Below are 14770 nucleotides of genomic sequence, written 5' to 3'. Positions count from 1 at the left end.
ATGAGATTCGAATTATGTCCTGTGTCCCAACTAAGTCCTTTTCAAGGCAAGTCAAGGCACTCGAAGGCCGTCTTTGGATTTTGAGCAGTGCTATTTTCTATGAATACAAGCAGCATAAAAGTGCAGCTCCTATCTACTTGAATGGGGAAAGACCAAAATCTCCAAACACGGTTGGTCAAGATTACTGTCAAAGAACATATTTCAGATCGGCAGTACAATCTGACAACACTTGTATTATAAATTGTGCTTCTTTAGCTCAGACCATGGTAAAAAAACGCTATTTTTCAGGCTAGTTCAGCTAATACACATGTGCGTTCTCGAGCTGACTGACAGGTGATGTCTGTATCTAAAAGGACATTGATGCTGCATCCGAATATCCATACTTCCCTACTATATAGTGTGCCAAAAGCAGTAGGCCAATGAAGTAGTATGTCCGAATCCACAGTATTCATGAAGCAGTAATTGAGAAGTACCAGGATGACCAACTATTTCCGGCGAGATTCTGAAGTGCGGATCGACTGGACACTTTATGATCCCATAATCCCTCAGGCGCTGAGGCGACGTCACGTTCAAAACGCTGGATTTAAAAGAACAGCGGTGAATCGCGAGTCCTTCTCAACTGTAAATGCTATATATACCAAGATCATTGTTCCCTGTGCTTAAATGGTGCTTGTTTAATGAAACCTGAGCGGATAGTTTCGTGGTTGATGTTCTTATGTCATATATTCAGGCCACGAGACAATGCCCACATACCCGGATGAAGTATGTCCAAAATCTATTCATACTACCCACATGCATACCTAAAAGAATGTACTGTTTTGCTGGCAGATAATCGCATCCTTCATCAAATACAGTACATACTGCGATAGTACGCGGTTTCGGACGCAGCATGGGACTTTTACCTGTAAGGTTTCTACATCCGCCATATTGGTCGTTCCAATTTCTCCCATTCATTTTAAAACAAGTGCTCCATCTTGGGCTAGATAGTCTCTGGATGTATTTCAAAAATACTCTTGCTAGAGCGAGGAGTCTTTGGAGCCTGGTGGCGCAGTTGCTTATTGGCTTAAAACAACCGTGAGGGGTTTTTGGTTTCAAGATGTGATTTTATGATGTTATAGTATATCCCAATTCTTGCACACCTTTTAGCTATAAGTAGAGACTTTTCCATCACAAAGAGTACACACTTTAAGGGCATAGTAGCGAATTGGGATGCAGCAATAGCATTTTTTAGCGTGGTCCGAGCTAAAGAATCAAAATTTATGAGACCATTGTTGTCAGATTTTACTGCTGATTTTAAAAATGTTCTTTGATCATAATCTTGACAAACCGTTTTGGAGATTTCGGTCTTTCCCCATTCAAGAAGATAGGAGCTGAACTTTTATGCTGCTTGTTTACATAGAAAATAGCTATCCAGGTAGGTTCCAAAGATGGCTGCCAAGTGGACTGACTTGAAAGGAAATTTGCAAACACACAAACATAAAAATTAGGGCTATATAAATATTAAATCCTAAAATAATTCATTAAAATATTAGTTGGCTCATTTTTCTTTCAATAACTTGGGTACAAGGGCTGAATTGTTGTGCTTGATAAATGCAGTCAACATTACTCTGTGTAAACATTAAGAAAATGGAATGAGATTACCATTCCTAAAGGATGTTTGATGTTAGTTCCCAGACAGCACACGCACATCTCCAAGATGTCTGTTTAAGAGCGTTTCGTCTGGAAAGCATCACATTCTAATTATATCTGCTAAACATCTTAAAAAGATCAGATTTGCCAACATTCTAAATCATAAACGTCTCAAAGACATCTACTTAATGTCTTACTGACATTCAAGAGAAAACGTCTTATAAACATATTGCAGATGAGCAAAGGACCTAAAAACTACGCATTCCAGATGTAAACACACACATTAAATAGATGTCTGGGAGATGTGCATGTGCAATCAGGGTTTCTGGTTGTCAGAATTTTACATTTTAAAGTAAAAAATATATTCTTTCTGTATACTTCAAATTGTAAAATTATGACACTGTCCTATGATTTTAATTATTAGACACATTTGAGAAGGACAAGAACATTTGATGCATTTAAAACTAGCTACTGATGCTATAATAATCTTGTTAGACAATCCTTTAATACACTGCCTGACCAAAAAATAAAAAGTCGCCGTTTGGATTTAAATAAGCAGATACTTAAGAGCCTATGATTGGATCATTATTGCAGTGATTAATGTGTTTCAGCTGGCAATAATTCTTTTAACCCTATGTGATGCAGTGTGTAGCTTCTCATTTCTTAAACAATCATGTCGGAAGACATATCCCGTGCTCGTGGAAAATATGTTACTATGTTTCAGAAGGGGCAAATTATTGTCCTGCATCAAGCAAAGAAAACCACTAAGGAGATTGCTGAAATCACTGGAATTGGGTTAAGAACTGCCCAACGCATTATTAAAACCTGGAAGGATGGTGGTGAACCGTCTGCTTCGTGGAAGAAATGTGGTCGGAAAAAAAAATCTTGAATGATCTCGATCGGAGATCACCAAAACACTTGAAGTCACATCGTAAAATCGACAGTAGAACTCACGGCTATGTTTAATAGTGAAAGTAAGAGCATTTTCACACACACAATGCCACTAGAACTTACAAGATTGGGACTAAACAGCTGTGTGGCCACAAGACAGACACTTGTTAGTGAGGCTAATCGGAAAAAAACAACCTCAATTTTCTAGGGAGCATAAAGATTGGACTGTGGAGCAATGGAAGAAGGTCATGTGGTCTGATGAGTCCAGATTTACCCCGTTCTAAAGCGATGGGCGTGTCAGGGTAAGAAGGGAAGTGCATGAAGCGATGTACCCATCATGCATAGTGCTCACTGTACAAGCCTCTGGAGGCAGTGTTATGATCTGGGGTTGCTTCAATTGGTCAGGTCTATGCTCAGCAAAGTTATGCAGCAATAAAATGAAGTTAGCTGACTACCTGAATATACTGAATGAACAGGTTATCCCATCAATGGATTTTTTTTCCTCCCTGACGGCAAGGGCATATTCCAGGATGACAATGCCAAGATTCATCGGGCTCAAATTGTGAAAGGGTGGTTCAGGGAGCATGAGGAATCATTTTCACACATGAATTGGCCACCACAGAGTCCTGAACTTAACCCCACTGAAAGTATTTGGGATGTGCTGGAGAAGACTTTGCTGAGTGTTTCAACTCTCCCATCATCAATACAAGATCTCGGCCAAAAATTAATGCAACTCTGGATGGAAATAAATGTTGTGATGTTGCATAAGGTTGTCTAAACAATGCCATGACAAATGCGCCCCGTAATCAAAGCTAAAGGGGGTCCAATGAAATATTAGAGTATGCAATTTTTTTTTTTTTTTTTTTTGGCAAGGCAGTGTATATTCTTTCAAAGAACATGGGGTTTGTCTCTTTATAGCTTAAAAAAAAAAAAAAAAAAAAAAGTCACAGGACACCACCAGTTTTTATCTTATTAGGAAAAAAGGCCAATTCTAGCCATACCTTTGAACATAAAGAGCAATACACATAATAATAATAATTATTACTATTATTATTATTGTTATTAAATGCAGTTGAGGCTAATTTTAATTTCACAGAGCAAAATTAAAGGGATAGTTCACCCAAAAATGAAAACTCTCATCATTTACTCACAAACAAAGGTTTTTTGAAGACTATATCAACTCCGCTGGTCCGTACAATGAAAGTGAATTGGGTCGAAAACTTTAAAAGCTTAAAAAAGCACAAAGGCAGCATAAAAGTAATCCATAAGACTCCATTGGTTAAATCTATGACTTCTGAAGCGATCTAACTGGTTTTGGGTGAGAACATCTTGACATCTGCAGTCTCCTTGGCAATCATGATTACACTTCCTAGCGCCATCTAGCGCATGAGTCAATGCGCATGCAATGGCAAGATGTACAGTAAAAAATGAGTTACATTTTGGTCTGTTCTCACCCAAAATCACTGGAATCTTTTGGATGATTTTATGCTGCCTTTGCTTTTTGGAGCTTAAAAGTTTTGCCCACCATTCCTTGCATTGTATGGACCAACAGAGCTGAGATATTCTTCTCAAAATCTCTGTGTTCTGCAAAAGAAATAAAGTCAAACACCTGGGATGGCATGAGGGTGAGTAAATGATGAGAATTTTCATTTTTGGGTGAACTATCCCTTTAAGAGCCAAAATTCTGATCCAGTATAGACTCGTCATTGCAGCAAAACAGGAACAAAAGCAACTTCAATATATGTTTCAGATCAATAAAACTCAGAGAAGAGTCTGTGTGGGTCACTGCTGCGCATGATTTTTATTCCAGCACAATTAATTTGTGTATGTAAAATGGCTGGGTAGCTAGGAAGATAAACAGGAGTACAAAATGAAAATTATGGACCATTCTGTTGTAATTTGGTTAAATTGCTAATATATAGATATATCTCACACTGTTTTAAACATAAAAACCATACTTAGGAAAACAATGTTACGTCTCCATCCAACAGACAGCGAGAACGAAATGAGGAACCCAATGTCTCTCACATTGCAAGAAGTTCGTGGTGACGTAGCCTGCCTTGAATGCAGTCCGCATCAAACTTGGTTTTAGTCTTCTGGCGTCATTCACATTTCAATCTGGCAAGCTATGAAAACTAAGTCTACTTTCACAGAGGGGGTAAATGACAATTACGGTGCAATGTTTTCATCTACAAATGTCTAATTTGTACATCTTATTGTTTGTTTAGAATGCAACAACATGGGCATTTATTTGAGTACATTATTGCTGGACCTATTCCCTTTCAACACGAGGAGTGCACAAAGACGACGCAATCATGGCATTCTCCCCATTAACACACAGACAGATCCAATTTCACACTTGAAAAACATTTCTGCAATATTGTCTCAAGCTTGGGGGAAAATGTTTCCTTTTATAGCTTGATGAGCTCAGAACCATTTTCCTCAAGATAAGCTAGTCTAAAATATTGTGTGCCTTTACACAATTTAATCTACATCTCAGACCTTCTGTTCAGGAATGGGTTTATGGCTGATATAGATGGACAAACAGCTCTTAAAGGAATATTTCAGCCCAAAATGAAAATGAGATGTTAGGAATGACAATCTCAGTCACTGTTCACGTTCATTGTTTGGAAAAAAAAGATGCAATGAAAGTGAATGGTGACTGAGGCTGTCAATTGGCTGAACATCTCCTTTAGCATTCCACAGAGGAAAGTCAATGAGTGAGTCAATGAGACTTAAAGGCGACGTTATTTCTTGCAATTACATCTCAAAATTGTGACAAGGGGCCTTGACGTGTGACCATAACCCATCTTTGATTCTGTCCGGCAGCAGTTATGAAACATCGTTTCATTTGATGAACCAATGAGCGCACGTGATCACCCCAGAAGTGCACAAATGGCAGCCGAGGAGACGCTCAGATACTGAGAACAACTGCCGGGACAGTTGCGCCATCTGCCTTTTCTGCTTTCTTGAACATTCGTGATATTTCAAAACTAAAAATGCTGAAACAGACTCGATAAAGAGCTGCTCGGACTCCTTTCTGTACAGGATAAACATGACAAAAAAAGAAAAAAATAAAGAACTGAACGAAATTACAATCTCAACTAGTAAACAAATATTCGCCAACACTCTGATATAAAATGAAGCTACCAGACATTGCACGTCTAAAACTTATAAAGGAAACGGGCAGTCACGCACAATCACACAGGCAGGTTACGCTGTCACATTTACAGAAATGAGACAAAAAAATGTTTTCAACAAAATTAAAAATCTTTTTTAGGACAATGAACAAACAAGTTCAGTCAGTATAACATAACACCCCCCCCCCACCCACCCCCTCGACCCAAAGATATAAGCATATGGCTTAAATATTTGTAAAACTTTGGATGTGAAGAGTATTTGTCCTATTGAATCTGTTGTGTGGTGCACCTGGATGTGTCTGTATGGCGCTGATTATGTAAAGTCCCCCAAAGGATACATCATCTGGCCCAGTTATTGTTTTACATAGATTCTTCAAAATTCCCCCAACATCATCAAAAAAGATTCCTTTTCAAACTATAGGCGCCCAGTCAGTGTAAACATCACAATCATTCTACCATCACGCAATACTGACAATATATACAGAAAACAGCATCCAGTCAACATGAGACAAAACGGCCACATGGGAGAAATGACATGAGAGCGGCACACACCGAGGGTCTTCTGATGGGGGGGAGACACAGAATGGGAGCAAACAAGGATTCATAGTGCAATGAAAGCCAGAGGAGGCTCTTCCAAAGAGGACAGCAGTCTCTGAAAAATTCAGTCATCCTATTTGGGAGTTTGTGTCATAACGATAAAAAGGGGGCGGGGAAGCTCATGTGGCAGGACATGGAAATGCGAGGACAAAACAGATCTATCTCTGGCTTATTCCTGAGCCTAATTTTGATTGTAAGTAAAAAAAAAAAAAAAAAAGAAAGAAAAAAAAAGAGGTGTGTCCACATGTGCATGAGTAAACATTGAGATGTGCATAATCTTCTCTCTGCATGTGAGCGCGCATGTGTAAACATGTACTGGTTCTATGCAAAACTAAAGGATAGACACGTCTGCGCAGGCAGCTGGGATTGGGTGGATGTGTCTGTTCGAGTAAGGATGGGGGGTGGGGGTTACGATCGAAAACAGCAACTCAAGTCGATCTGCAGGGTACATTCAACCATCCAGCAGAGCAGAATGGCAATCAGGGCTCTTGGTCTCTGGCTTTATCCCTTCTTTATCCCGCATGTCAGGGTCTCCTCAGATCTGTCAGAAGAACCAGTAGTAGATGTGATGTAGAATGATGTACCACATGTAGCCTGAGGCGAAGGCAAACGTTTGCACAAAAAACAGCCAAACGTTGTCAAGGGTCATACTACGGGAAGCTATCTCCTTTTGGCCATCTTGTGGAGGGAAAGTTCCTGGAACAAAATACATAATGTTTTTTTATAAAAGCGAGACAAGCAAAAGACAGACAGTAGGGAGAGTGTCAACCAGTGTTATTAATGTTAACAAAAACAAAAAACTAAAATGTTAAATGAAACATAACTGCACAAAACTGAAACTAACAAATTTTTTTGTTGTTTTGATACCTTATAAAATTTAGGTAACACTTTAAAATAATGTTCTATTTTTTATCATTAGTTATTATATCCGGTATCATGAACTAGTACAGTACAGGATTTTTTTTCGGAAAGAGTTTTGCATGCACTCGCAATAGTTTGCGTTCCCTCACAATAAGTTTTGCGTGCACTCGCAATAGCGTGTGTTCCCTCTCAATAAGTTTAGCATGCACTCGCAATAGTTTGCGTTCCTCGCAATAAATTTTGCATGCACTCGCAATACGTTTTGCATGCACTCGCAATACGTTTTGCATGCACTCGCAATAAATTTTGCGTTCCCTTTCAATAGAGTGCGTTTCCTCGCAACAAGTTTTGAGTGCACTCGCAACAAGTTTTGCGTTCCCTTCGCAACAAGTTTTGCGTCCCCTCGCAACAAGTTTTGCGTCCCCTCGCAACAAGTTTTGCGTGCACTCGCAATAGTTTGCTTTCCCTCCCAGTAGTTTGCGTTCCCTCCCAATAAGTTTTGCATTCCCTCACAATAGTTTGTGTTCCCTCGCAATAACTTTTGCATGCACTCGCAATAGTTTTGCGTTCTCTTGCAATACATTTTGCATGCCCAATAGTTTTGCATTCCATCGCAATAAATTTACCATGGTTTTACTATAGTAACCATTTTAACCTTGAAATTCGCAGTAAAACCATAGTAGTAATAAGTGCTGTGTAGTAACAGATTACATGTAATCTGTATTACATAATCAGATTACAAAATCTAGTACTTGTAATTGGATTAAATTACATTATCAATTATGTAATCGGACTACAGTTACTTTTTCATAGATTACATGGTTACATATTAACAAGGCAACAGAAGTAAATTGTTAATAATTTATTGATCACTTTCATATCAATATAATCATATTCTTACCCCGAAGTGCAACAGTCTTACAGATAAACATTAAGCATGTGCTCATTTTACATAACAGCAGTAAGATATGAACCTCAGCTAAGGAATAGGTGATGGACTATTTCTAGGTACAAGGGTTAAATATACATGTGTCAGAGTTCTGAGCTGTTAGATTTGACCTAGCAATGTCATTGCTGTTGATTTCAGGTTCATTAATGGTTGTTCATGTAATGTTTCTATTGTTTTATGCACTTAAAACGAACTAAACGAACATGTTTTTAAAAAAAAGATTATTATTTCTTACTACCAGTGGTGTGCAGCTCACACATTGAACCTAACTGCTTCAAAGGATTCCATCTCTAAGGGTCCTGATGCAAGGTACACAGTAGTTCAAAGAATGAAATACATTTTCTTCCTCTTTGTACTTTTATGTTAAAATGATTATCCTACTCAAGTGCATGTGACATAAAACAGAATTAGGTTTAAAGTAATCCCAAATTAATCAAATTAGATTACCCCAAAAATGTAATCTACGAGATAACGTTACTGATTGCATTTTTTTCATGTAATTTGTAATCAGTTCCTGATTACAAGTCACAAGTAATCCGCCCAGCACTGGTAATAATACAGGAAAATTAAAACTATGGTAATACAAATCATAATTTTGTTGTTATTATGATTTCACTACCAGTACCATGGTATTTGTTGTAAAACCATAGTAACCACAATAATTCTCATGGTTAATCTGTATTAAAACCATGGTTTCCACCAAAAAACCATGGTTACTTACTTTTCATAGTTACTACAATATTATTATAGTAAAACCATGATATCTGCCAACAAAACATGGTTAGCCTACAACAATCATGGTTACAATATTACTATAGAAAAATGCTTTCTGACAAAAACTATGGTTACTACAGTTCACAATATTACTATGGTAAAACCATAGTTAAAATATGGTATTTGTATAGTAAAACCATAATAACTACAAAATTATTATTTTTATTACCACAGTTTTTGTTTTCCTGTATGAACATTATGGTTTCACTATGAATATCACGGTTAAAATATGGTTAATGTAGTAAAAACCATAGTAAAGTTATTGAGAGGGAACACAAAACTATTGCGAGGGCACTCAAAACTATTTCAGAAAAGAAATTCCTGCCCTGTCCTCTAAGGGGCTCCATATAAAGTAACAATGATTTACAGCATTTATTAATTTTGGTTAATTTTAGATGATCAAAATACTATTGTTCATTGCTTGCTCATGTTAGTTTAATCATTAACTAATTAACTAATGGTAATGCAATACTGTATGCAACTTTTAATATATAAAAAAAATATTAGTATATTTTAGTGCTGTCAGTCAATTAATTTTTTTAATCGTGACTAATCGCATAACTGTTCATAGTTGATTGTGATTAATCGCATATTTTGAAAGTGCTGAAATTTTACTCTATATATTTATTTTCCTGTCAAAATGCACTTATTTCCTTCTTAGGAAAGAAACCAAAACAATATGTAACAATATAATGCTTTATTAACATTTTCCAAACAAACCATTTCACAATATAAAGATAAAAATGCACTAAAATAGCACCAATTCAAGTAACATTAAACGTTTCCCAAAGTATAAGTGAGAGTTTGACAAACTGAAAGAAATAACTCATTAAATTCTCATCCTCCACAATGTTAATCAGCCATCAGACTGTGGCTATCTTTGCTGCAGTCATCGTGAAGCCGTGTTCATGATTCGCGTCAGGGTGTCAGAGCTTTGAACTCCACATGAAAAGCGCTGCAGACAACGTCTTGTTCTGCATTTTCATGATAGTTAAGACTTGACGTGCTTCTGTGGTAATTAAACTGCACCTTACAGAGGCTGCAAAGTACTTGATTTATCCCATCTGGACTTGTTTTGTACAACAAATAACATTAAGAAGTCCTCTCCCCATCATTTGATCACTGACACGGATGTTGTGTGGTGTGTGCATCAGTGTAATGACTCCGGGCAGACATATCGAAAAGGTTCCGCCCTGCTCTGACTAGTGCTTATGCTGGTTTATGCTTTATTAATGGTACATGCTTTAATCGCGATTAAGAAAATGTAACGTGTTAACCTTTTACAATTAATCGAATGCGTTAACACGTTAACTTCGGCAGTTCCAGTATATTTAGAAATTAACATTAACAACTTAAAATTTTACGTATTTAACCATATTTCAGTCATGACAACTCTCTGAATGATTTTAGGGTGTTAACATGAATATGACATGTTGACAGGATTTGGTCTTGGCAGACTAGATCTGCTATGCTGCAGCAGAGCAAGTACGAAGTCTAGCTACTGCTAGAATATACACAGACATGCTGTGAGCATGTAGGACTTGCTACCGCTGCACAATTAGACGTACACAAAATACCCTTGAAGCAGAACTAGACAAGTGGTGCTGGGGAGGAAGAGGGTTTTAGCAGGCTGCATTGAAACGGTTTATCTGCTAACAACTGAGAAATTAAAATGTTTGACTAAAAAAAGAGAGTACGCAAGTTGATAGGCTAACAAATAACATGTCAAAGAACGTATCGGCTTGGGCCATGGAGTGTGCAATCTGATTGGCTAACAAATGACATGTTTAAAGGACCCATCAGCTTGTGCCATTTACAGTGTCATGACTGAACTTAAATTCATTTATTAATCAGTTAATGCATTAACTTTTGCAGCCCTAAAATACTAAAACAAAAACATGAAAACAAAAAAAAAAACTAAACTAAAACTAACAATCAGAGTGAAACGAAACTAAGTGAACGAAAACAAAGCCAAATTTAAAGGAAAAATTGGAAACAGGACGCAATTTATATTAGGTGTTTTTAACTACTATGTACTTAAGCATTTGATTCAATGTACTCATTATGTACATAAGTGTTGTTGCATGTAACTACATCTGTAGTTTCAATCTTAATCTAACCCCCTAACCCTTTCCTCACCCTAAACCTAACCCCCAACCCTAACCCTACACCTACTCATAAACTACCTGTACCCTGACCTAAGTAGCAGCAAATATGAATATTGTGAGAATGTAGCTACACATTAAGTACATTTTATTGTATGGTTTTTAATATTAGTACATAGTAAAGACACATAATATAAAGTGGGACTGTAATATAGAAATATAAACTAAATAAAAAATGTAAAACTATAATAATGCTGGTGTCAACATGTTTGAATTTAATGATGAATATTTACAGCATATATACACAAGTAACAAAATTCAATTGTTAATAAAATTACCTGTCTTGTAGAAGTGAGCCAGAAGTTTCTCCTTTTCCACGAATCGCTGATACAGCCAATCTGTAAGTGCTTCTGGCTCTAATGGGACTTCCTTTATAGGGTATGTCCTAAAAAAAATGATAAAATGAGAACTTTTATAGAATTCAGAAACATTCAAAAGCAGAATTTACTGTTCCTGCTCTAAAAGCTGACTGGTATGTACAGCTTAATAAAATAATGACTGAATGAAAATATATAGTAACTGATTTCTAAAATAAATAAAGGCACTGAGGCTAATCTATAAAGAAAATGTATTAATTCTGCTCCATGTCATGCCTAACAATGTTTTCACAATATAGCAAAGCATTTTGTACATACTGCTTATAGTATAACAGCTAACCTGTTCAAACGATTGTTCAACTAGCTACTTTGTACCATTGTGTCCTAACCAGACAAGATGCAATAAGTTTCCAAGCAATTTGTATGTCAAAACTAAGCGTAATAATATTGCGTGGCATCATTAAAGCCAATCAGAACATTTTAATGTTTAGTGTACAGTTATGAGTAGTATTTTGGACCATTGAGATTTTAGTAGTCAGGGCTGCCCAGCACGACGCTGCAAAAATAGAAGCCAACATATCGACAGAATATTCTATCACTCGACATGGTTGGTTAGGACAAAAACCCGGATAAACATGGAAGCTATAGCTTTTAATCACATGATGCTTTATCGTGTTCCATAAGGTTTGGACACGATGTAAGCAATAAAGCACTCTATGCAAGTGCAAGTTAAAATGCGGCTTGCACTATTCACTGTTCCTGATTTTGCCCTCTTTTTCTGTCCTTTTGAAAATGGCAAAAAAACAAAACGACAAAAAAACAGCAGCAGCAGAAATCTGATGGGGTGAGGAAGAAAGTAGCAAATGGAACAGACGGACAAGCATAGCCGGATGTAGGTATTGGCAGAAGTGGGCTAAGCCCACCTAAACGTGAGTCTTGCCCACCCAATCATACATTAGGCAAACACAATAATAAATAAAATATTATATTTTTCTATGATTTATGTGTGTTGCAGAGTTTGAGGGTGGGCTGTAGACCACCTGAACCAATCACAAAATAGCACCAGAAATTTGTAGTATTTTTCTATTTTTGTCATTCGCCGAAAGCAACAACACGACTACACTCAAGAGGCGGCTTCACTCTACTGCAAACTAGTCTTGTAATTTATGTTGGGGCAGGGAAGGTGTGTACTCTTTCCCTCGCCAGTACTGTTCAGAACGTCAGACTGTCTAGCCATATGACATGGTTCAATTTGCTCCATAGCACTTTAAAATAGAAAATTCAAATTTGTCGCATGCACCACATAAACGAGGGAAGCCTCATTTAAACATGCGAGTCGCTCTGCGCTACCCTGTCACCGGAGCTCGCATGTTGAGGGAAGCCCGGTTGACGCACAGACACGGAGGGACATAGCAGAGCGCAACTTTAGGCTTCAATCACTCCACGCACATCCGTGTCCCACATGAGAAGCATATTTAGTGCTTTTAAAGAGAAAGGATATAATAAGATTAGTGCATCGCCTGACTGAAATGTGTATGGACATGGCCAGCATTAGTGTTTCAAAATAAATGTGCATCTTAAGAAAATATACATGGATGTTTACACGTTGCATCGATGACATTGCACCGGTGGTTATTTGTTCAATGCATCGATCCAGCTCGATGAAACGTTACACCCCTAATGTATTGTTTCACAAGTAAAATAACAATACTCCCTACTCTACATGGTTAAAACGCAGTAACTACAACACTGAAACTGTGAAAAATGGCTTGAATTATTATGATGTGGATTTCGTAGTTACTGCATATTTACACCGTTTTCTCTGAAACTCAGCATGCGAGCCAAACCTTTCTGTCACAGGACAGATCATAGTCTTAGAGGTTTTTAAACTGAAAAAAAAAAAAGAAAAAAAAAATTACATTTTTGACACTATTACTGTTTTATTCTGAAATCATTATTTACAATTATTTTATTGTATTGAGAGCTATTGTAAAAAATAAAAACAGAAATAAAAATAAACCCATGCAATTATCTAATCAGCCAATTGTGTGGCAGCAGTGCAGTGCATAAAATCATTCAGATACGGGTCAGGAGCTTCAGTTAATGTTCACATCAACCATCAGAATGGGGGAAAAACATTTGTGAACTCAGTGATTTGGACCGTGGCAAGATTGTTGGTACCAGATGGGCTGGTTTGAGTATTTCTGTAACTGCTGATCTCCTGGGATTTTCACACACAACAGTCTCTAGAATTTACTCCGAATGGTGCCAAAAACAAAAAAACATCCAGTGAGCGGCAGTTCTATGGACGGAAATGCCTTGTTGATGAGAGAGGTCAACAGGGAATGGCCAGACTGGTTCGAACTGACGAAGTCTATGTAACTCAGATAACCACTCTGTACAATTGTGGTGAGAAGAATAGTATCTCAGAATGTTATTCTGAGATGCGGGTTGGCACTGTTTTGGTGGCACGAGGGGGACCTACATAATATTAGGCAGGTGGTTTTAATGATGTGGCTAATCGGTGTATTTTCCAGATCATATTTTAATAATTTCTTTTGGATTTAGTAAAATGAAAATATAAAAGCCAATTATTTAATTTTGCTAACAAGAAGTCTTTATAATATCATGCTTACTACTTTTATCACACAGGGGGTCCCTCGCATAAGTATCATCAAATTTGGAGGTTCTTGGCATCAAAAAGTTTGAAAACCCCTCAACTAAGAGACCTGATATCAGTCATAACTCAAATTTGCTTTTTGCCTTTGTAGGGCAGTATTATTGCTAATTAAATTTCCATTTAACCAATTAATCAAAAAATTTAAAGAAAAAATAATCATCATTTGATATCACACTGTATCATTATTTCTTTAAGCAGTTCCCATCTGTTTAAATTTTAGGTTCTTAATCTTTTATGTTATTGATCTTTCCATCTAATATATTTCCTTCCACTCCATCCTTGTATTCATGGAGACTAATTTATCTTTGTAATTTGCAATTCTAATTACTCTGAAAGTGTATTGCTGTAATTTATTTCTTAATAATGGAGGTAGTATACAAAGAATAAGGTTGTCAGGGCCCACTTCAATTTTATGATAATGTGTATGTGTTTAATTTCTGTATTTAGGGGGCCAAGCAGCGAAGTTGCTGGAACTCTATTGTAACTGTACTGATTTTCTTCTTTTTCTCTGCCCTAAAAGTGTCTGGGTGACAGAGACCTACGTCGTGGAGACACCAAACTTGGCAGGATGATGCCAAATCCCCTCACTACTCAGGCGCACAAACGCACACCCATCTGACTCTAGGTGGTGCTATAATAAACACTTTTACGTTTTGGCTCTGATCTCTGCAGCCATAAGGGCTAGAATCAAAATTATTTATTCCTCTGGTTCCTTGACTCAAGCCCTACAAATTGTATTTGAAAAACCTACTTTTTCAAACTCCTCC

General features: G+C 37.2%; 1 protein-coding gene across 1 annotated transcript in view; it reads right to left on the bottom strand.

The window, feature by feature from the left end:
* Positions 1-5862: 5862 nt before the first annotated feature.
* The window catches only part of LOC127410219 (acyl-CoA:lysophosphatidylglycerol acyltransferase 1-like), a 67421-nt gene continuing 58513 nt past the window's right edge, over positions 5863-14770 (bottom strand). Inside the window, exons 7-8 of the mRNA XM_051645371.1 lie at positions 11285-11391; positions 5863-6953 (exon numbers count right to left, since the gene is read on the bottom strand). Coding sequence (XP_051501331.1) covers positions 6802-6953; positions 11285-11391 — 259 coding nt within the window. The 3' untranslated portion in view covers positions 5863-6801. The remainder of the gene's footprint in view (positions 6954-11284; positions 11392-14770) is intronic.

The sequence above is a fragment of the Myxocyprinus asiaticus genome, chromosome 19 (genome assembly GCF_019703515.2).
Source record: "Myxocyprinus asiaticus isolate MX2 ecotype Aquarium Trade chromosome 19, UBuf_Myxa_2, whole genome shotgun sequence".
In the NCBI taxonomy this organism is placed as follows: domain Eukaryota; kingdom Metazoa; phylum Chordata; class Actinopteri; order Cypriniformes; family Catostomidae; genus Myxocyprinus; species Myxocyprinus asiaticus.
Note: the sequence above shows the minus strand (reverse complement) of the source record. Positions and strands in the feature narration are given on the sequence as shown.